This window comes from Taudactylus pleione, unplaced genomic scaffold, assembly GCF_031769625.1.
Source record: "Taudactylus pleione unplaced genomic scaffold, aTauple2 ptg000611l, whole genome shotgun sequence".
NCBI lineage: Eukaryota > Metazoa > Chordata > Amphibia > Anura > Myobatrachidae > Taudactylus > Taudactylus pleione.
In genome coordinates this window covers 611,665-634,444 of record NW_028285013.1, presented here as the reverse complement: position 1 = coordinate 634,444, position 22,780 = coordinate 611,665, and the positions used below count along the sequence as shown (strand labels likewise).

The 22,780-nt window shown below is 41.6% G+C and overlaps 1 protein-coding gene and 1 long non-coding RNA gene across 2 annotated transcripts in view; one reads left to right on the top strand and one right to left on the bottom strand.

The window, feature by feature from the left end:
• The window catches only part of LOC148480508 (uncharacterized), a 37,848-nt gene extending 36,728 nt beyond the window's left edge, over window positions 1-1,120 (bottom strand). Inside the window, exon 1 of the long non-coding RNA XR_015871975.1 lies at window positions 1,046-1,120. This is a non-coding gene — a long non-coding RNA (uncharacterized LOC148480508). The remainder of the gene's footprint in view (window positions 1-1,045) is intronic.
• A 3,120-nt stretch (window positions 1,121-4,240) lies between these two features.
• On the top strand, window positions 4,241-8,748 carry LOC148480507 (uncharacterized). The gene is made up of 2 exons (XM_088454300.1): window positions 4,241-4,721; window positions 8,159-8,748. Exons 1-2 carry the CDS (start codon window positions 4,241-4,243, stop codon window positions 8,746-8,748), a joined length of 1,071 nt encoding a protein of 356 aa, XP_088310426.1.
• Window positions 8,749-22,780: the final 14,032 nt, after the last annotated feature.

Sequence of the window (22,780 nt, the reverse complement as noted above, 5' to 3'; positions counted from 1 at the left end):
AAATACTAGTGCTAACAGCACTGAAAACACTGAATACCAAGACAAGACAAAAAGACGAACATAAACATATGACATATAATATAATAGATCCTGCCTGAAGTATCCAATCAATATTCTTATTGCAGGAGAAAAAGGTTAGGGCGAAAATATAGCCTATCTCTTTAAAGAGATGGTGAAGGCTGGCAGCCGCAGACAAGGTAAGTGTGGAAAAACACTAAACACAAAGCAGGTATCCCTTACCAATGGTGACCACACATATCCCTGTTGTTTAACAATAGGCTTAGGTAAGAATATAATCAGATAATAAATCCGCTTGTATCTAAATGATAGATAATAGTGCCTGTGTCTAAATATCATAAACCACAGTCAGATGCTTATCAAGCTACTAATTGAAGCCTAGCATGCAATCTGCAATCAATATAAAATGTTTCTAGGCTTGACACAAATGGATAACAGCTTTAAAGATCATCACTTGCTTGGTTTGTAAAGTACACATATTCTACAAGTCTCAACCATTAACATTGAGATCACATTTATGCATATCATCAGTGTAAATAATAAACACAAAGCAGGTATCTCTTACCCCTCTGTGTCTAATTATCATAAAACACAGTTTAGGTGTTAGACAGGCTCCCTGTTACAGCCTAGCATGCAATATACAGTCAGTGTAAAAATGGTTCTAGGCTTAATACAAATAGACAACAGTGTTGAAGATCATCAATTGCTTATTTTGTGAGGCACATATAATACACAAGTCTCAACCTTTTATATTGAAATCACATTTGTGTATAACATAAAAAATATATATATATATATATAAGTAGCTGAAAGAAGGAAAGTAGGCACATAGAATAACTTCCCACTTCTGCTTTCACTCAGAATAAGTGCAGGCCGAGTGATGAGAGAGTGGAGAGTTTAGTGTCCATGGAAACAACATGTGTTAAAGACCTGTAGGGTGTTAGGTGGGCTCTGTTACACAAGCATTGGAGAACCTCAAATGCGCCCCAGATCAGTCACACTGCCACCAGAGGGGATAGAAAGGTACCTATACATTATAGTGTAGTCTGCACCAGCAAAAGTAATGAGCGCTGCCCTGCCTTCAGCCGTCTGATCAACTGCCTTGTTCCAGGCTGCAACGAGCCAGTGTATACTGTGCAGCGTCTGAAGCATGTTGCACAGTGGCAGTCAGCTGATCAGGCCTGTGCTGACGCGCGTTTCACCCGCAGGCTTGTTCACAAACAGAATGCCCAGCAGCATTCTGGCTCCATGTGCCTGTATTTACATGCGGACTGGCCAATCCGGACCTCGTATTCCAGATTGATGTCTATCTTAGCCAATAAACTACCAGCCCCGGGTTAGCCTATCAGTCTGCTATACAGCATGAGTGATGGCTATTTCAGCCAATCCCGGTTAGGCTGTATTCTGGCTTAGTAAAAACGCTGTGAAGTTCAATCATTTGTAATTGAGATGAAACTTATAATCAAATCAGTAAAAGACAAGAATATTATTAGAGTATTGTCAGAATAAAATCCAAGTGGCAATAATCGGGCTAATGATGACAAAATTTGAGTCAGTAGTTGCATCAATATTATTATATATCCAACATGTTGTCTGTTATATGAATTTGCTATCTTATTCATATCAACTAATATAATCATGCAAATATTCTGACTATTGTGTCAGAGTTTGCAAAGAAATTAATCAATACCGGGTTACAAATAAGATCTGACAGCCCCAGATAGAGCTACATGCGTGCTAGCAGCATAAAAAGATTAAAGATTACATCCACCTAAAGATCTTATAATTAGGTTAATGGAGCACCAGATAGTAAAGTTTGAATCCTGCAAAAGCAAAGATCCGATGGCAGCAATATCGATGGTATACCTAGCAATGACACAATCGATGGTTGCATTAATGTCATGGTGTGCCCGATTGTACTGTCTTTTTCTTTAATCATATTAAAAACAGTACATGTGAGAAAGGAATATACCTAAGAGGTTAATACTACAGTAGTGAAACATCAGATAGTTAATTTAGAGCATTGTAACGGCAAGATCTGATAACAGCGATTTCAATGACAAAATCGATGGTTATGTTACTGTCATTGTATATCCTAAATTCCTATTAAACATACATATGAAGGGATGATATGTATAAAATTGAAAATAGAAATTAAAATAATAATCAATGGATGGTTCTAGATTATAAATACATCATTGTGTTCAGTATAAAAAACAGAAATGGGTGAAAGAAACAAAAAAAAAGATGGTGAACAGGTGTTCCCTAAAAATGTGCAGCACCAGATAGTACAGTTTAAATCCTGCAAAAGCAGAGATCCGATGGCAGCAATATCGATGGTATACCTAGCAATGACACAATCGATGGTTACATTAATGTCATGGTGTGCCCGATTGTATCATATTAAAAGCAGTACATGTGAGAAGGAAATATACCTAAGAGGTTAATACTACAGTAGTGAAACATCAGATAGTTAATTTAGAGCATTGCCAAGGCAAGAACTAATAACAGCGATTTCAATGACAAAATCGATGGTTATGCTACTGTCATTGTATATCCTAAATTCCTATTAAACGTACATATAAAGGGATAATGTGTATAAAATTGAAAATAGAAACAGGTGTTCCCTAAAAATGTGCAGCAACAGATAGTACAGTTTAAATCCTGCAAAAGCAGAGATCCGATGGCAGCAATATCGATGGTATACCTAGCAATGACACAATCGATGGTTACATTAATGTCATGGTGTGCCCGATTGTATCATATTAAAAACAGTACATGTGAGAAGGAAATATACCTAAGAGGTTAATACTACAGTAGTGAAACATCAGATAATTAATTTAAAGCATTGCCAAGGCAAAATCTGATAACAGCGATATCAATGGTTAACCTAACAAAGACAAAATCGATGGTTATGTTACTGTCATTGTATATCCTTAATTCCTATTAAATGTACATATGAAGGGATGATGTGTATAAAAATTAAAATAATAATCAATGGATGGTTCTAGATTATAAATACATAACCTAATAATCATTGTGTTCAGTAGAAAAACAGAAATGGGTGAAAAAACAAAAGAAAAAATGGTGAACAGGTGCTCCCTGAAAATGTGCAGCCTAATTTATTGCACAAAGTTATTATTAAGTGATGTGTATAATAATTAACGATGTTCGTGTGAAAAATATCAATCCCTAATCTGTCTGAAGGCAACACGATTAATGGTGTAAAAGGTCTCCCTCTGAAAGTGTATAACTGTGAAAATGAAGGTCTAGTGATGTGAGATTGTGTTTATGAGCGATAATCATATAAATGATAAATTGGATAAAAAATTGGATGTGATCGATCGTGGTAAATAATAAGTGAAAAAACTGTATATTAAATATATGAATAAATGGATGCGACTACCTCAACATAGTCAATATCCTTGTGTAAAATTAGAATGGTTAACCCAGAATTATTGAACCAAACTTTATAGAAAAACACTATAATTGATGTGTTCATTCATTCCATAAGGTGCGGTGCTGTTCAACTTGAAGGTCCAAGAACTCTCTTTCTTCAGGAGTGCCTTGGTAATATCTCCTCCTCTGATACCTAAATTAACGGTTTCTAACCCAAAAATCTTCATATCCTTATATGAGTTGTGATGTTTTTGGTGAAAATGTCGGGCTACAGTAGTCAATTGTTTCATCTTCAGCATGTCTTGTTGTGCATTCCTGATTGTGCCCATGTGCTCCAATATCCTCTCCTTCAGCATACGTGTGGTCATCCCCACGTATCTCATCCCACAAGGACATTCAATACAGTAGATCACATTCTTGGTGCGACAGTTGACATACTGTTTCAATGGTATCATGTTACCGTATCTATCCTCAATTGTATTTAAGTTGTAGGTGTGGTTGCAAATCTTGCAAGAACCACAAGGATACATTCCGGTAGTTGTTGATTTTTTAGGGGGATATTTAGTGTAGTGGCTTCTCACCAGTTTGTCCCTCAAATTTGGAGATCTTTTCCAACTCATGGAAACATTGCGGTCTAATTTTGAAGCAAGATCAGGATCTGCTAGTAGAATAGGGCATGAACAAGGTATAGAGGCTGTGAAATACTTCCTTTATATGGAAGGATCGAATGATTTTCACAACTTTCTTTTGAAACTCCTGCACTTTGTACTATATAAACATTTTTTTCACTTTTGACGATCGCTTTTTTCTACAGATAAGAGGCATGGCGATGGGGGCGGCATGCGCCCCCACATACGCCAACCTCTTTTTGGGGTGGTGGGAACGCGAAATTGTCTTTGGTGACAATAATGAACATCATACGAGACACATCATGTCTTGGCTACGCTATATAGATGACATCCTATTGATATGGGATGGCACCAGAGATCAATTTGAGAACTTCATGAGTGATCTTAATGTGAATAACATTAATTTGAAATTCACTTACGAAGCAAGCAACACGGCCATCTCTTTTTTGGATTTAAAAATATATAGAGATGAGAATGATACCCTGGTGACGGAACTTTACAGAAAGGATACGGCTACCAATAGCCTGTTACATTATTCAAGCTTTCATATCCCTTCCACTTTGGATAACATCCCCAAAGGTGAATTCCTAAGACTTAGAAGGAATTGTTCCAACGATAGCACCTTCAAGACACAAAGTCTGGAATTAACAGACCATCTAAGAGAACGGGGGTACAGTAGAAGAACCATAAAAAGAGCATTCAACAATGTTTCTCAAATTAAAAGGGATTCACTTATTTTTGGGAGAAAGATTCCCAAAAAAACTAATAACATCAGATTTGTGGGCAATTTTTGCAACAATTGGAGAGATATAAAACAAATAATCCAGAAACATTGGCATATTCTACTAGCAGATCCTGATCTTGCTTCAAAATTAGACCAACAAAAATGGCAGCTGCTCAATCAATCTAGCAGTACTAATCAGGTGCATGAAAGGGAGGGGTCATACTAAGTAGCAAAAGGAGGGGGATTTAACCCCCTATTTACCTCAGCACACTGAATAATACCTGCAACAATATATGAAGACTATATGGTCATAGAAATTCAGAGATATTAGTTGTATGCATTTGCAAATACATGGGAGGCTGCTGGGCCACGTCACGGCTTCTCTGTTACCAGCAGTCCCTAACACTAAGGGGTTCACGTCCGGGGCGCAGTGCACCCCAAAAAATGTCCAGCCCAGGACCCCCCCAGGGCATCACACGAAAATGGAAAAAGAGTGACAGTGCAGTGTAAAGTATAGCTGTGTGTAAGTAATCATTAAGTGTGGAATGAGAGGTTAAAATATATGTGAAAAAATACATGAATAATAAACAAACATAAAAGGTGATGTGAAAAGCAACTATGTGTATTAAGTGGTGATGCCGTGAGGAGGCCCAGCCAGACCAGTCCCGGGGGACAGCTATACTTTACACTGCACTGTCACTCTTTTTCCATTTTCGTGTGATGCCATGGGGGGGTCCTGGGCTGGATGTTTTTTGGGGTGCACTGTGCCCCGGACGTGAACCCCTTAGTGTTAGGGACTGCTGGTAACAGAGAAGCCGTGACGTGGCCCAGCAGCCTCCCATGTACTTGCAAATGCATGCAACTAATATCTCTGAATTTCTATGACCATATAGTCTTCATATATTGTTGCAGGTATTATTCAGTGTGCTGAGGTACAATAGGGGGTTAAATCCCCCTCCTTTTGCTACTTAGTATGACCCCTCCCTTTCATGCACCTGATTAGTACTGCTAGATTGATTGAGCAGCTGCCATTTTTGTTTGTTTGTTTTGAGTTGCATGAAGGAGCCAGCATTAGTAGGGCATGCTGGTTCTAGTAGTGCTAGTTGGAGTTCCCAGGGGTGACTCCCTGGTAACCTGGTTCTCAATTTGGATGCATTTATGTATGTGCCTTTATCATGAGGCCTTACATTTGACAAAATTATATATGTGCCTTTATCATGAGGCCTTATAATTGGTATATTTTACATTTGGGGTGAGCGTTTGGGAGTAGGGCCCCCGGGACTGGTCTGGCTGGGCCTCCTCACGGCATCACCACTTAATACACATAGTTGCTTTTCACATAACCTTTTATGTTTGTTTATTATTCATGTATTTTTTCACATATATTTTAACCTCTCATTCCACACTTAATGATTACTTACACATAGCTATACTTTACACTGCACTGTCACTCTTTTTCCATTTTCGTGTGATGCCCTGGGGGGGTCCTGGGCTTGACGTTTTTTGGGGTGCACTGCGCCCCGGACGTGAACCCCTTAGTGTTAGGGACTGCTGGTAACAGAGAAGCCGTGACGTGGCCCAGCAGCCTTCCATGTATTTGCAAATGCATGCAACTAATATCTCTGAATTTCTATGACCATATAGTCTTCATATATTGTTGCAGGTATTATTCAGTGTGCTGAGGTACAATAGGGGGTTAAATCCCCCTCCTTTTGCTACTTAGTATGACCCCTCCCTTTCATGGACCTGATTAGTACTGCTAGATTGATTGAGCAGCTGCCATTTTTGTTTGTTTGTTTTGAGTTGCATGAAGGAGCCAGCATTAGTAGGGCATGCTGGTTCTAGTAGTGCTAGTTGGAGTTCCCTGGGGTGACTCCCAGGTAAGCTGGCTCTCAATTTGGATGCATTTATGTATGTGCCATTATCATGAGGCCTTACATTTGACAAAATTATATATGTGCCTTTATCATGAGGCCTTATAATTGGTATATTTTACATTTGGGGTGAGCGTTTGGGCGTAGGGCCCCCGGGACTGGTCTGGCTGGGCCTCCTCACGGCATCACCACTTAATACACATAGTTGCTTTTCACATCACCTTTTATGTTTGTTTATTATTCATGTAATTTTTCACATATATTTTAACCTCTCATTCCACACTTAATGATTACTTACACACAGCTATACTTTACACTGCACTGTCACTCTTTTTCCATTTTCGTGTGATGCCCTGGGGGTGTCCTGGGCTTGACATTTTTTGGGGTGCACTGTGCCCCGGACGTGAACCCCTTAGTATTAGGGACTGCTGGTAACAGAGAAGCCGTGACGTGGCCCAGCAGCCTCCCATGTATTTGCAAATGCATGCAACTAATATCTCTGAATTTCTATGACCATATAGTCTTCATATATTGTTGCAGGTATTATTCAGTGTGCTGAGGTACAATAGGGGGTTAAAACCCCCTCCTTTTGCTACTTAGTATGACCCCTCCCTTTCATGCACCTGATTAGTACTGCTAGATTGATTGAGCAGCTGCCATTTTTGTGGGTCTAATTTTGAAGCAAGATCAGGATCTGCTAGTAGAATATGCCAATGTTTCTGGATTCTTTGTTTTATATCTCTCCAATTGTTGCAAAAATTGCCCACAAATCTGATGTTATTAGTTTTTTTGGGAATCTTTCTCCCAAAAATAAGTGAATCCCTTTTAATTTGAGAAACATTGTTGAATGCTCTTTTTATGGTTCTTCTACTGTACCCCCGTTCTCTTAGACGGTCTGTTAATTCCAGACTTTGTGTCTTGAAGGTGCTATCGTCGGAACAATTCCTTCTAAGTCTTAGGAATTCACCTTTGGGGATGTTATCCAAAGTGGAAGGGATATGAAAGCTTGAATAATGTAACAGGCTATTGGTAGCCGTATCCTTTCTGTAAAGTTCCGTCACCAGGGTATCATTCTCATCTCTATATATTTTTAAATCCAAAAAAGAGATGGCCGTGTTGCTTGCTTCGTAAGTGAATTTCAAATTAATGGTATTCACATTAAGATCACTCATGAAGTTCTCAAATTGATCTCTGGTGCCATCCCATATCAATAGGATGTCATCTATATAGCGTAGCCAAGACATGATGTGTCTCGTATGATGTTCATTATTGTCACCAAAGACAATTTCGCGTTCCCACCACCCCAAAAAGAGGTTGGCGTATGTGGGGGCGCATGCCGCCCCCATCGCCATGCCTCTTATCTGTAGAAAAAAGCGATCGTCAAAAGTGAAAAAAATGTTTATATAGTACAAAGTGCAGGAGTTTCAAAAGAAAGTTGTGAAAATCATTCGATCCTTCCATATAAAGGAAGTATTTCACAGCCTCTATACCTTGTTCATGCCCTATTCTACTAGCAGATCCTGATCTTGCTTCAAAATTAGACCGCAATGTTTCCATGAGTTGGAAAAGATCTCCAAATTTGAGGGACAAACTGGTGAGAAGCCACTACACTAAATATCCCCCTAAAAAATCAACAACTACCGGAACGTATCCTTGTGGTTCTTGCAAGATTTGCAACCACACCTACAACTTAAATACAATTGAGGATAGATACGGTAACATGATACCATTGAAACAGTATGTCAACTGTCGCACCAAGAATGTGATCTACTGTATTGAATGTCCTTGTGGGATGAGATACGTGGGGATGACCACACGTATGCTGAAGGAGAGGATATTGGAGCACATGGGCACAATCAGGAATGCACAACAAGACATGCTGAAGATGAAACAATTGACTACTGTAGCCCGACATTTTCACCAAAAACATCACAACTCATATAAGGATATGAAGATTTTTGGGTTAGAAACCGTTAATTTAGGTAGCAGAGGAGGAGATATTACCAAGGCACTCCTGAAGAAAGAGAGTTCTTGGACCTTCAAGTTGAACAGCACCGCACCTTATGGAATGAATGAACACATCAATTATAGTGTTTTTCTATAAAGTTTGGTTCAATAATTCTGGGTTAACCATTTTAATTTTACACAAGGATATTGACTATGTTGAGGTAGTCGCATCCATTTATTCATATATTTAATATACAGTTTTTTCACTTATTATTTACCACGATCGATCACATCCAATTTTTTATCCAATTTATCATTTATATGATTATCGCTCATAAACACAATCTCACATCACTAGACCTTCATTTTCACAGTTATACACTTTCAGAGGGAGACCTTTTGCACCATTAATCGTGTTGCCTTCAGACAGATTAGGGATTGATATTTTTCACACGAACATCGTTAATTATTATACACATCACTTAATAATAACTTTGTGCAATAAATTAGGCTGCACATTTTCAGGGAGCACCTGTTCACCATTTTTTCTTTTGTTTTTTCACCCATTTCTGTTTTTCTACTGAACACAATGATTATTAGGTTATGTATTTATAATCTAGAACCATCCATTGATTATTATTTTAATTTTTATACACATCATCCCTTCATATGTACGTTTAATAGGAATTTAGGATATACAATGACAGTAACATAACCATCGATTTTGTCTTTGTTAGGTTAACCATTGATATCGCTGTTATCAGATTTTGCCTTGGCAATGCTCTAAATTAATTATCTGGTGTTTCACTACTGTAGTATTAACCTCTTAGGTATATGTCCTTCTCACATGTACTGTTTTTAATATGATTAAAGAAAAAGACAGTACAATCGGGCACACCATGACATTAATGTAACCATCGATTGTGTCGTTGCTAGGTATACCATCGATATTGCAGCCATCGGATCTCTGCTTTTGCAGGATTTAAACTTTACTATCTGGTGCTGCACATTTTTAGGGAACACCTGTTCACCATCTTTTCTTTTGTTTCTTTCACCCACTTCTGTTTTTTCTACTGAACACAATGATGTATTTATAATCTAGAACCATCCATTGATTATTATTTTAATTTCTATTTTCAATTTTATACACATCAGCCCTTTATATGTACGTTTAATAGGAATTTAGGATATACAATGACAGTAGCATAACCATCGATTTTGTCATTGAAATCGCTGTTATCCGATCTTGCCGTGGCAATGCTCTAAATTAACTATCTGATGTTTCACTACTGTAGTATTAACCTCTTAGGTATATTTCCTTCTCACATGTACTGTTTTTAATATGATACAATCGGGCACACCATGACATTAATGTAACCATCGATTGTGTCATTGCTAGGTATACCATCGATAGTGCTGCCATCGGATCTCTGCTTTTGCAGGATTTAAACTGTACTATCTGGTTCTGCACATTTTTAGGGAACACCTGTTCACCATCTTTTTTTTTGTTTCTTTCACCCACTTCTGTTTTTTCTACTGAACACAATGATGTATTTATAATCTAGAACCATCCATTGATTATTATTTTAATTTCTATTTTCAATTTTATACACATCATCCCTTCATATGTACGTTTAATAGGAATTTAGGATATACAATGGCCCTCATTCAGAGCCGTACGCTCTGAGCAGAGCGCACGCTCTGAATGAGGGCCGCCCTCCATGAAAATGGAGCGTCCTCCTGGACGCTCGTATAGCTGTGGGTCACCACCCACAGGCTATACGAGCATGCAGTTTGATGGCCGTGATGGTCTTGACCATCGCGACCACCGAAACTGCGAGCCGGAGCCTGCGGTTGAGGTTTTCAACCGCAAGCTCCGGAGTGATTTTGGCTCTATCAGAGCCAATATCACTCCCACTGACATCACTAGTGATGTCAGTGGGCCGGCTTCTGACGGGAGGCGTTCCCATGGGAACGCCCCCGTCAGGGAGGCACGCCCCCGGCACGCCTACCAAAGGGGGCGCGCTGTCAATCAACATCGACAGCACGCCCCCTTTGATCAGACACAACGAGCGAAGGACTTTACTTCGCTCGTCGCATCTGGCGCATGCGCACGACGGAGCTCCCTCCGTCGTGCGCATGCTCAGTGCAGAACATCGACCCACTTGCGAGCGGACAGCCGCTCGCGAGTGGGTCTGAATAAGGCCCAATGACAGTAACATAACCATCGATTTTGTCATTGAAATCGCTGTTATCAGATCTTGCCGTGGCAATGCTCTAAATTAACTATCTGATGTTTCACTACTGTAGTATTAACCTCTTAGGTATATTCCTTTCTCACATGTACTGTTTTTAATATGATTAAAGAAAAAGACAGTACAATCGGGCACACCATGACATTAATGCAACCATCGATTGTGTCATTGCTAGGTATACCATCGATATTGCTGCCATCGGATCTTTGCTTTTGCAGGATTCAAACTTTACTATCTGGTGCTCCATTAACCTAATTATAAGATCTTTAGGTGGATGTAATCTTTAATCTTTTTATGCTGCTAGCACGCATGTAGCTCTATCCGGGGCTGTCAGATCTTATTTATAACCCGGCATTGATTAATTTCTTTGCAAACTCTGACACAATAGTCAGAATATTTGCATGATTATATTAGTTGATATGAATAAGATAGCAAATTCATATAACAGACAACATGTTGGATATATAATAATATTGATGCAACTACTGACTCAAATTTTGTCATCATTAGCCCGATTATTGCCACTTGGATTTTATTCTGACAATACTCTAATAATATTCTTGTCTTTTACTGATTTGATTATAAGTTTCATCTCAATTACAAATGATTGAACTTCACAGCGTTTTTACTAAGCCAGAATACAGCCTAACCGGGATTGGCTGAAATAGCCATCACTCATGCTGTATAGCAGACTGATAGGCTAACCCGGGGCTGGTAGTTTATTGGCTAAGATAGACATCAATCTGGAATACGAGGTCAGGATTGGCCAGTCCGCATGTAAATACAGGCACATGGAGCCAGAATGCTGCTGGGCATCCCGTTTGTGAACAAGCCTGCGGGCGAAACGCGCGTCAGCACAGTCCTGATCAGCTGACCGGAGTCACGTGACTGCCACTGTGCAACATGCTTCAGACGCTGCACAGTATACACTAGCTCGTTGCAGCCTGGAACAAGGCAGTTGATCAGACGGCTGAAAGCAGGGCAGCGCTCATTACTTTTGCTGGTGCAGACTACACTATAATGTATAGGTACCTTTCTATCCCCTCTGGTGGCAGTGTGACTGATCTGGGGCGCATTTGAGGTTCTCCAATGCTTGTGTAACAGAGCCCACCTAACACCCTACACGTCTTTAACACACACCACTACCCTGTTGTTTCCATGGACACTAAACTCTCCACTCTCTCATCACTCGGCCTGCACTTATTCTGAGTGAAAGCAGAAGTGGGAAGTTATTCTATGTGCCTACTTTCCTTCTTTCAGCTACTTATATACATATTTTTTTGATGTTCTGCACAAATGCGATTTCAATATCAAAGGTTGAGACTTGTGTATTATATGTGCCTCACAAAATAAGCAAGTGATGATCTTCAACACTGTTGTCTATTTGTATTAAGCCTAGAACCATTTTTACACTGACTGTATATTGCATGCTAGGCTGTAACAGGGAGCTTGTCAAGCACCTAAACTGTGTTTTATGATAATTAGACACAGAGGGGTAAGAGATACCTGCTTTGTGTTTATTATTTACACTGATGATATGCATAAATGTGATCTCAATGTTAATGGTTGAGACTTGTAGAATATGTGTACTTTACAAACCAAGCAAGTGATGATCTTTAAAGCTGTTATCCATTTGTGTCAAGCCTAGAAACATTTTATATTGATTGCAGATTGCATGCTAGGCTTCAATTAGTAGCTTGATAAGCATCTGACTGTGGTTTATGATATTTAGACACAGGCACTATTATCTATCATTTAGATCAAGCGGATTTATTATCTGATTATATTCTTACCTAAGCCTATTGTTAAACAACAGGGATATGTGTGGTCACCATTGTGCCCCCTGATTAATGCCCCCTTTAGTAATGCCCCCTCCCCAGTAATAATGCCCCCAGTTGTGATGCCTCCCCCCCACGAGTAATGCCCCAATAGTAATGCTCCCCCCGAGTAATGCCCCCAGTAAGCCGCTTGCACTAAAAAAAATATAAAGCTCAGCTGCTCCTCTGCACCATGGGAGAGACGTCATGACGTCTCTTCCTTATTGTATTGCGTGAGCCGGAAGCCGATGCTCACATGACTCCGGCTGCCGCTGCGGGGGGGGGGGCACCCGCTGGTTACAATCTCAGTGGGCGCCTGGCAAATGGAGCCTCCCTGCAGTCCCGGGGTTAGGTTGGCTGGAGGAGGCGGACCTGGTTCCGTCTCCTCCGGTCCTCATTAACCCCGATGGGTGTGGGGGCCCTTCACGTGTGGGGGCCCCTATCGCCCCCCATTATTCCAGCCCTGTATATATGTATATGTGTATGTATATGTATGTTAGGGTTAGGCACCCCCCGGGGGGGGACTTAGGGTTAGGTTAGGCACCCACGGGGGGGAATTAGGGTTAGGCACCCCCCCGGGTACTTAGGTTTAGGCAGCAGGGAAGAGGGGGTTAGGGTTAGGTACTTAGAGGGGGGATTAGGGTTAGACACTTGGGTGGGAGGTTAGGGTTAGGAACCCCTAAGGAGGGTTAGGGGGTTAAGTTAGTATATATTTACCTTAGCGACGATCGGGATTTCCAGCACTGTTGGGCTTCTGCTGCCGGGCTCTGCTCATCTGTTGGCCAGGCACTGCCGGGAATCATTATGAAATACCGAATCCATATATATATATATATATAATATATACATGCTGAGATTTATTCATGATTTTGTTTTATACTCGTTTTATTGACGATATTTTCTTAATTTGGAATGGGTCTAAAGAATCTTTTCAATCATTAATTGATCAGCAAAATGTGTCACCTAACCCTGTGAAAATGACATATAATATGGATCAAAAAAGCATTCATTTTCTTGATGTGTTAATTACTCGTATTGAGTGTGGTATTAATACTTCAGTATTCTCAAAAGAGACTGATCGGAATACAGTATTACATATGAATAGTTGTCACCCACATAGCTAAAAGCTTGGTTTGTCGTACTCAGAGATGATCCGTATTAGATGCATTAATGATAATATCGAAATGGCATGTCTTCAGATTGATGAGTTAATTGAAAAATTTGTCATTCGAGGTTACTCCTTACAAATGTTGTTGCAAACAAAGGAAAGAGTTTTAGCATTGGATTGGAAACAATTATTGACCACTAGAGAAAATTCTCAATCTAGTGAGAGATTTCCATGGGTGAGCAAATTTAATCCCTTATCTGCTCAAATTAACAAGATTACTAAAAAACTTTGGCCAGTTGTTAAAACAGATGTGACATTGGGTCTCACTGAGACATCTATCATGCCATGTTACACCATGGGAATGGGGAATGTTATGCCCAAACACTGTTTGTCTAATAAAGGATGGGGCTGCTTTAGGTGTTCATGTGTCACATGCCGCTATTTGATTATTGGCAACATTTTTTCCCACCCCCATTCTGGTAAAGAATTTCGTATCAGACATCATCTGACATGCGATAGTTCATTTGTGGTCTACCACATTATATGTCCTTGCGGACTTACATATATTGGTAAGACACAAAGAAAGTTCAAAGAGCGTATGGGTGTACATCGCTCGACAATTCGTGCTGCTATCACAAGTGGTAAGAGTGAGCAGCCGGTTGCACTGCACTTTGCCACTGTAGGACATAGTCTGGCCAATCTCAAGTACCGTATGATTGACCACATTCCCCCATCTAGTAGAGGTGGGGACCGCAACTTGGCACTACTGAAATGTGAGTCAAGATGGATTCACAGATTGGATGTGATTAGTCCAAGAGGTTTAAATGAACACTTGCCCTTATCATGCTTCTTGTAATTTTTCATTACCTATTAGGTCTATTTTTGATAGGTTTTTACTGTAGTTAAACAGCGTGTTGGAGCAGTGTGGTAGGATTAATACTTAATATGCTGCTTGTTTAGTGTCATGTTATTTGGACTGTTTATTATACTTATTTAAGGTACATACTGCAGTTATAATAGTTATGTAGTTCTATAGTAGGACTAATATGCAATATGCTGCTGTTTCATTATGTAATATGTGCCATGTTCTGTGTCATAATGTTGCTTATTTATATCTTGTTGTTATAGCTGCTTGTTGCCATGGTGATGGGTGTCACGTACGTCAAGTGCTTGGTGCGCGATGATGTGATTTCCCTGCGTCTGCCGACCAGGTGCTGTGTCCCGTATTCGGCATGAGGGTTTCACTTGGGTGTAGTGTTTATAAAGGTAAGATGCTTCTTGTATTTTTTATGATCTGAAGATGGTGATAAACCGAAACGTTATATATTCTGCCTGCATTTGTCACGTTTATTATGCACAAGAGTGCCGCACCTCCTGTTTTCTATATTTGACTATCTGTGAGGGCACCTTGGTCCTGATTCAGAGCCGGACGCTCTGACCAGAGCGCTCGCTCTGAATCAGGGCCCACCTCCATAAATATGGAGCGTCCTCTTGGACGCTCGTATAGCAGTGGGTCACCACCCACAGCCTATACGAGCATGCAGGATGATGGTCGCGATGGTCCTGACCATCGCCAGTGCGAGCAGAAGCCTGCGGTTGAGTTTCTCAACTGCAAGGCCAGGAGTGATTTTGGCTCTATCAGAGCCAAAATCACTCCCACTGACATCACTAGTGATGTCAGTGGGGCCGGCTTCTGACGGTAGGCGTTCCCTTTTGAACGCCTCGGTCTGGCAGGCACGCCCCCGGCACGCCCACCAAAGGGGGCGTGCTGTCAATCAACATTGACAGCACGCCCCCTTTGATCAGACACAACGAGCGAAGGAAAGTCCTTCGCTCGTCACGTCTTGCGCATGCGCACGACGGAGCTCCCTCCGTCGTGCGCATGCGCAGTGCACACCATCGACCCACTTGCGGGCGGACAGCCGCTCGCGAGTGGGTCTGAATCAGGCCCCTTGTCTCTTGTATTATTTATGCATGGAGTGCCGGACCTTTTATACATATATATATATATATATATATATATATATATATATATGTGTGTATAAAAGGTCCGGCACTCCATGTATATATATATATTGGTAAAGTGTAAATTGAGAGTTGAGCGACAAGTTTGCTAAATATATTAAACGTATTCTGCAATGTGAATGATACAAGGGATCTCCTGTAAATTAGGTATATACCAAGTGAGCATAAATAAATTAATTAATTAATTAATAAAGATATATAAGGTTCATAACATTAGGAGAAAGAATCAAAAAAGTGCTAGTGCAATAAGTTAAGTATAAAAAATAACAATTTAATAGAGCACAATAATAGAATAGGTATTTAAAAATAAATAGAGTACCATAAGGGTTCAGACATATAAGTTAAATATAAAACAAATAAAAGGCAGTAAAAGAACAATTTGATATTTTAGCAGCTTATCTGAATGTAAGATAGAGGTAGTATCCACAGTGCAAGAGGCAGAAAGAAGTTCCAACGCGTTTTGTCTTATGACTTCATCCCCTTTGTTCACTCAATAAATACACAAGCAGTGGCGCCGCACCCACCTACTTCTTGATATATACATTAGGTGGGCAGTCCAAGAGTAGAGTGTTTTGTACCTAATGGAATGGGTCATGTTGGAGGGGGTATAAATATATATATATTGTGGCAGTATGGCAGTTTCACCAGAGATGGCACTGGTGAGCAGCAGATTCTGTGTGGGGCAGGGGAGATCCGCCCAAACAGAGAAGAAAAGGATTCTGGATGCCTAAGGGCTGCCTTGTGGAGGTAGCTCAGGTGTGGGCTGATGAGGAGGCAGTCTAATTGGGACTGTGGCAGCCAGAGAGCCCAGTAAAGCTAAGCAAGCCATTGGGGGCCAGGAGGCCTGGGTCTGTACCTGTTACTGAGTGACATAGATAGAATACACCGCATGTTAAGCACAGAGAAATCACCGATGCATGCTAAACTAACTACGGCCGCATGGTCAGAGCTGGCCCTAGCCCATTTGACAGGGCCGTAGCTAGGGTAGTGCGGCCGGTGCCATCGCACAGGGCACCACAGGTCAGGGGGCGCTGTTTGGGCCTGTCAAATTTGTGTTTGTTATCATTCTTGCTTGTAGCTTCCCCTTATTTCATCCCCAACATCTCCTGGCCTCTCCTACCTCTTCCCTGGCCCTTCCCCATGAAGCCATGGCCCTTTTTTGGGTGCATTATGTCACTTTGAAAAAAGAGGGGGGCGCCAATGCTCTTTCTGGCACAGGGCACCAAAATGTCTAGTTACGGCTCTGCCATTTGGTGCCCTAAGCAAAATTTTGACTGGTGCCCCCTAACAACTTCCCACCGAGCTAAACAACCCCTCAGGAAAAAAACAGGTGGCCCTCCTCAGTAGGTGCTGTCGACATTTTAAAGCAGTGTATTCTATCTATGTCGCTCAGTATCACCTAAATGAAAGGCACCATGACTCCTGTATCAGTGTGAATACATAACATATTCAGTGCAATCCTTATAATAATTTTAGCTTATTATAAGGATTGCACTGAGGGCTTGATTCAGACTTGCTCGCAAGATGCGTTCGCACGCACCCAGCGTATGCAAATCTGGCAAAGGCATGGCGATCGCATGGCAAGACATTAGCATGCCCACTATGTCTTAGCGTGCGATCCCTTTGTGTATGTAGATGCCCACCAGCCTGTCTTAAGATGCCCACTGTCCCACGTAATCTCCAGGAAGTATATGCAACCCAGGGGCAGAACTATGGGAGACAATGGAGGCGCCTGCCGTCGGGTGCCAGCACTGAAGGGGCACCTCCTCCATTGCCCATAATATATTCACCCCAATATATTCACCCCGCTTAAGGCTATTTTATATTAGTGTTTTTGTGCATATGTAATACGTAGATAGATAGATATGCACAATATATATTTTCCCTTTTTTTAGGGGGCACCAAATTAAAACTTGCCTCCGGGCGTCTGGGATGAACTTACGCCACTGATGCAACTATCAGTAACATCGAGTACCATCGGATGCGATTGCAGCACTTGTAGTTGACCATACCCTACCACAAGCACTGCGAGTGCTTCAGTGCAAAATACGACCAAGTGACATGTACTATGACGCTGCGTCTTAATTATGCACGCCTCTTAGATGGTGTTAAAACACTCAGGCACGCCTGCGTTTGCACCACCACTCCCCCGTTTTCATGGACCATCCCGTGTCACCACCCAGAAACGGCTTGACCTGTCACTCTAGCTAGCGAGCTGTCTATGCGCAGCGAGCAAATGCATCCCATTCACATGGACAAGTTCGCGCATATGCACTGTGATGCGTACGCATACGCAGATTGCAAAATATCGTCTGGCTGCATGTAAATGCAGCCTAGCGAGCGGGTCTGAATTGAGCCCTGAGATCATATTATATGTTTAGAACAAAGACATCAGCCACAGTCCTGCCAACGGCCATCTCACCCAAGGCTTTTTCAAGGCATCAATCAATGTTTCCACATTGTTATATCTATTAGCATCCCTTCTGATTGGCCCTTACATTGAAAAGTTTTCTATGACATCATCGTGTTTGGGCCATTATATTGAATGTAATGCTATTTAATCAATTATAATAAATCTAGTCCAATCTACCATATTAAATCATAAAAATCCATTTTATTTAGAGCTAGTAAATAGATACATATTTTAGTTGAGAAAATTTACAAGCTCAGACCTTCTAAGAATATTTATTAAAATTTTATAAATCTCGGTCACGTCCGCCATGGAGAATTCCCCTTTGGAGGGAGTGAAAGCTGAGGTCCCGGGTTGAGGGAGGAACCAGAGGCGTGGGGCATGTATATATGATCTCCTCATCCACAGATGGCAGACATTGATGAGACCAATCCAAAGGTGCGGAGTCTAACCAGCTGGGAGGTGTTCGCCAGTGACCCCACCAATCGGAATATGAGTTTAAGCTGCACCCAACTGGCAGGTCGCGGTCCTTTGGACTGGTGTCCGATACCGTGGGAATAGAGGAAGATATAAATGGCCCAGGAGATATACTTCTAACAAGAAGCACCTGAACAGGAGATTGATACAAGTACTAGAATGCTGGTAGTGCTAGGTGTCCCATGATGACAAGGAGTGCACTTGAGAGTTGTACACTGGAGAGAAGCAATGATGCAAAACTGCGTCACAACATACGCTATAACTTGTACACTAGAAGGGGGTCCTTGACGCAACGCTGTGTCGAGTTTGGCACATATAACTGATACACCAGAAGGGGTCCTTGATGCAATCCTACATTGGATTCCGGTATTTGCAACGCACACAGGCAAGATGATAACTCACTGTTGCACAAGGAGTTGGTATAGTTGGCACACAGACTAGATGTTCTGGACGCACTGTTGCACGGGGAGCTGGTATAGTTGGCACATAAGCCAGATGTTCTGGATGCACTGTTGCACAGGGAGTTGATATAGTGGCACACAGGCTAGATGTTCTGGACGCACTGTTGCACAAAGATCTGACACTGGTATCACAAGGAATCACAGAGGAACCTTAAACGAGGTAACAGCAAGAATACACTCAGAAGCAACAACGTTGCACAGGCAACTTCCTGCTGTCCGGAGGTCGACTTTAAACCCTGCGGTAGCAGATCATTGGCGGACAGCTTCAACTGACCACTGCCATGCTACCATTGGGTACAGGGTAGTCAGGTGATGCAAACTGTCATGGCTGCGTCTATGATGGCGACCGCAGTAACCAAGGCATAGCACAGCTCAAGGCAGTCTACATGCTCTAAGAATAATACTCAGCATGTCACTATCCACTGCCCCTGGTGTCTGACCACACGAGTGACCAGGGGAAGCCGGCACTGGGGTGAGTAACGGGCAAACCTAGGCCGCAACCTGACAATCTCCCTATATGTTCAATGACTTCCACAATAGGTTGATCGGTGTTTAAATATTACTGTCCAATCTTATATATTACTGTCCAATCCTATCATCCACTATCTATTGATCCTTTTAAATTGAATATATATTAACAATATCCATCCCTTTATTATGTCATATATATATAATTTTTTTGTCCCATTATTTGGACATCTTTCAAACTTCATTTTACTTTCAATAAAAGTAAGTTTGAAAGATAACTAATCAAAATATATAAATAAAGACAATTGTTCTGGTATAACATTGCACTTATTTTGCATTATTTAATTATCAATTAAGAAGGTAAAAGGTCTGGAGTTGATTCATCAGTGAAGCAAGCCATCATTAGGCTGAAAAATCAAAACAAACCCATCACAGAGATAGCAAAAACATTAGGTGTGTTTGGAACATTCTTAAAAAGAAAGAACGCACCGGAGAGCTCAGCAACACCAAAAGACCCGGAAGACCACGGAAAACAACTGTGGTGGATGACAGAAGAATTATTTCCCTGGTGAAGAAAAAACCCTTCACTACAGTTGGCCAAATCAAGAACACTCTCCAGGAGGTAGGTATATATGTGTCAAAGTCAACAGTCAAGAGAAGACTTCACAAGAGTGAATATAGAGGGTTCAAACCACAAGATGTAAACCATTGGTGAGCCTCAAAAACCAGATTAGAGTTTGCCAAACAACATCTAAAAAAGCCATTGCAGTTCTGGAACAACATCCTATGGACAGATGAGACAAAGATCAACTTGTACCAGAGTGATGGGAAGAGAAGAGTATGGAGAAGGAAAGGAACTGCTCATGATCCAAAACATACCACCTCATCAGTGAAGCATGGTGGTGGTAGTGTCATGGCATGGGCATGTATGGCTGCCAATGGAAGTGGTTCCCTTGAATTTATTGATGATGTGACTGCTGACACAAGCAGCAGAATGAATTCTGAAGTGTTTCGGGCAATATTATATGCTCATATTCAGTCAAATGCTTCAGAACTCATTGGACGGGGCTTCACAGTGCAGATGGACAATGACCCGAAGCATACTGTAAAAGCAACCAAATAGTTTTTTAAGGCTAAAAAGTGGAATGTTATGCAATGGCCAAGTCAATCCCCTGACCTGAATCTGATTGAGCATGCATTTCACTTGATGAAGACAAAACTGAAGGGGAAATGCCCCAAGAAAAAGCAGGAATTGAAGACATTTGCAGTAGAGACCTGGCAGAGCATCACCAGGGATGAAACCCAGCGTCTGGTAATATCTATGCGTTCCAGACTTCAGGCTGTAATTGCCTGCAAAGGATTTGCAACAAAGTATTAAAAAGTGAAAGTTAGATTTAGGATTGTTTAGTTTGTCCCATTACTTTTGGCCCATTAAAAAGTGGGAGGCACATATAGAAACCGTTGTAATTCCTACACCATTCACCTGATTTGGATGTAATTACCCTCAAATTAAATCTGAAAGTTTGCAGTTAAAGCACATCTTGTTTGTTTCATTTCAAAGCCATTGTTGTGGTGAATAGAGGCCAAAATATGAAAATTCTGTCAATGTCCCAATATTTATGCACCTGAATATATATATATATATATATATATATATATCTCCAATAACCTATGAAGGCCAGATATGATATATGATCAGTAACCTTCACACCAAATGAATATGGAAGAGTTAAAAATGTTTTCATAAACCATTGCAGTCAGAATTTAGTAACAGCAACAGCACAATGATCCTTGGATCATATTACTAGATGTGGCTAAACTATCCCGACAACTAAGGGATGGTTTAGTCCAAAGGTTCTCAAACTCGGTCCTCAGGACCCCAAACAGTGCTTGTTTTCCAGGTCTCAGATGCTGGGTGACCTGGAAAGCATGTCCTGTTTGAGGTCCTGAGGACCATGTTTGAGAACCACTGGCTTAGCCACATCTAGTAGTAGTCTTTTGCTTTAAACCATATTTTACTGATAAACATTATCTAAAAATAGAATTTGTATCCAACCTAATTATAAGTCCACATCATTCTACTTGCAGAAATACCCGCTACGCCATTCATGGGAGCAAAGGTGCAAAAGTTATAGTTGTCAATGAGCTGATAGAGCATATCTCTGTATTCTGAAAGCTCAGTGACACCAGGCTAGATGGAGGAAGGAAAATTTGTACAGCTCTGTACCACTGTGCGAGCCGGGTACTTGTGACACTGCATACAGAAATATTCTGCAGGATCTTCTGGTTGAATTTCATTTATTGTAAGATTGAAATCTGTTCCAGACACTGATCCACTGAACCGGGCTGGGATCCCAGTAACTCTCTCTGTTGCATAAGAAAAGACAAGATGCGGATGTTGTCCTGGCTTCTGTTGGTACCAGTCAGGGCCGGATTAAGGTCTGTGGGGGCCCCTGGGCAACAAACATGCGGGGGCCCCTATTACGTGCCCTTTATTCAGTGCACCCAGGAGTGTTGCCCCTTATGCAGTGCCCCCTGTAGTTATACCCCCAGTAGTAGTGTTCCCAATAGTAATGCCCCCTGTATAAATACCCCCCGTAGTAATACCCCTGTAGTTGTGCCCCCAGTAGTCATGCCCCCTGTGTGTGCCCAATAGTAATGCCCTCAGTAGTAATACCCCTGTAGTTGTGCCCCCTGTGGTAGTGGCACCAGTAGTAATGCCCCCCCTGGTAGTGGCACCAGTAGTAATGCCCCCCCGAGTAATGTCCCCTGTAGTAATGCCCCCCCCGAGTAATGCTCCCAGTAGTAATGCCCCCCCCCGAGTAATGCTCCCAGTAGTAATGCCCCCCCCGAGTAATGCCCCCAGTAGTAATGTCCCCCCCAAGTAATGTCCCCAGTAGTCCCCCCCCCGAGTAATGTCCCCCCCAGCAGTGGAAAAGCCGCTTGCGCTACAGAGAGGAAAAAAATCATACTTACCTTAAGCCCCGCTCCCGCTGCCTTCTGATCCGCTCGGCTGGTGCTGCTCCTCTGCACTATGGGAGAGACGCATGACGTCTCTCCCATAGTTCACTGCCTGAGCCGGAAGCCGGAGCTCACGAGTGAGCTCTAGTCTCCGGCTCTGGCTGCCGCTGCGGGGAGGGAGCCGGGCACCTGCTGGTTACAATCTCA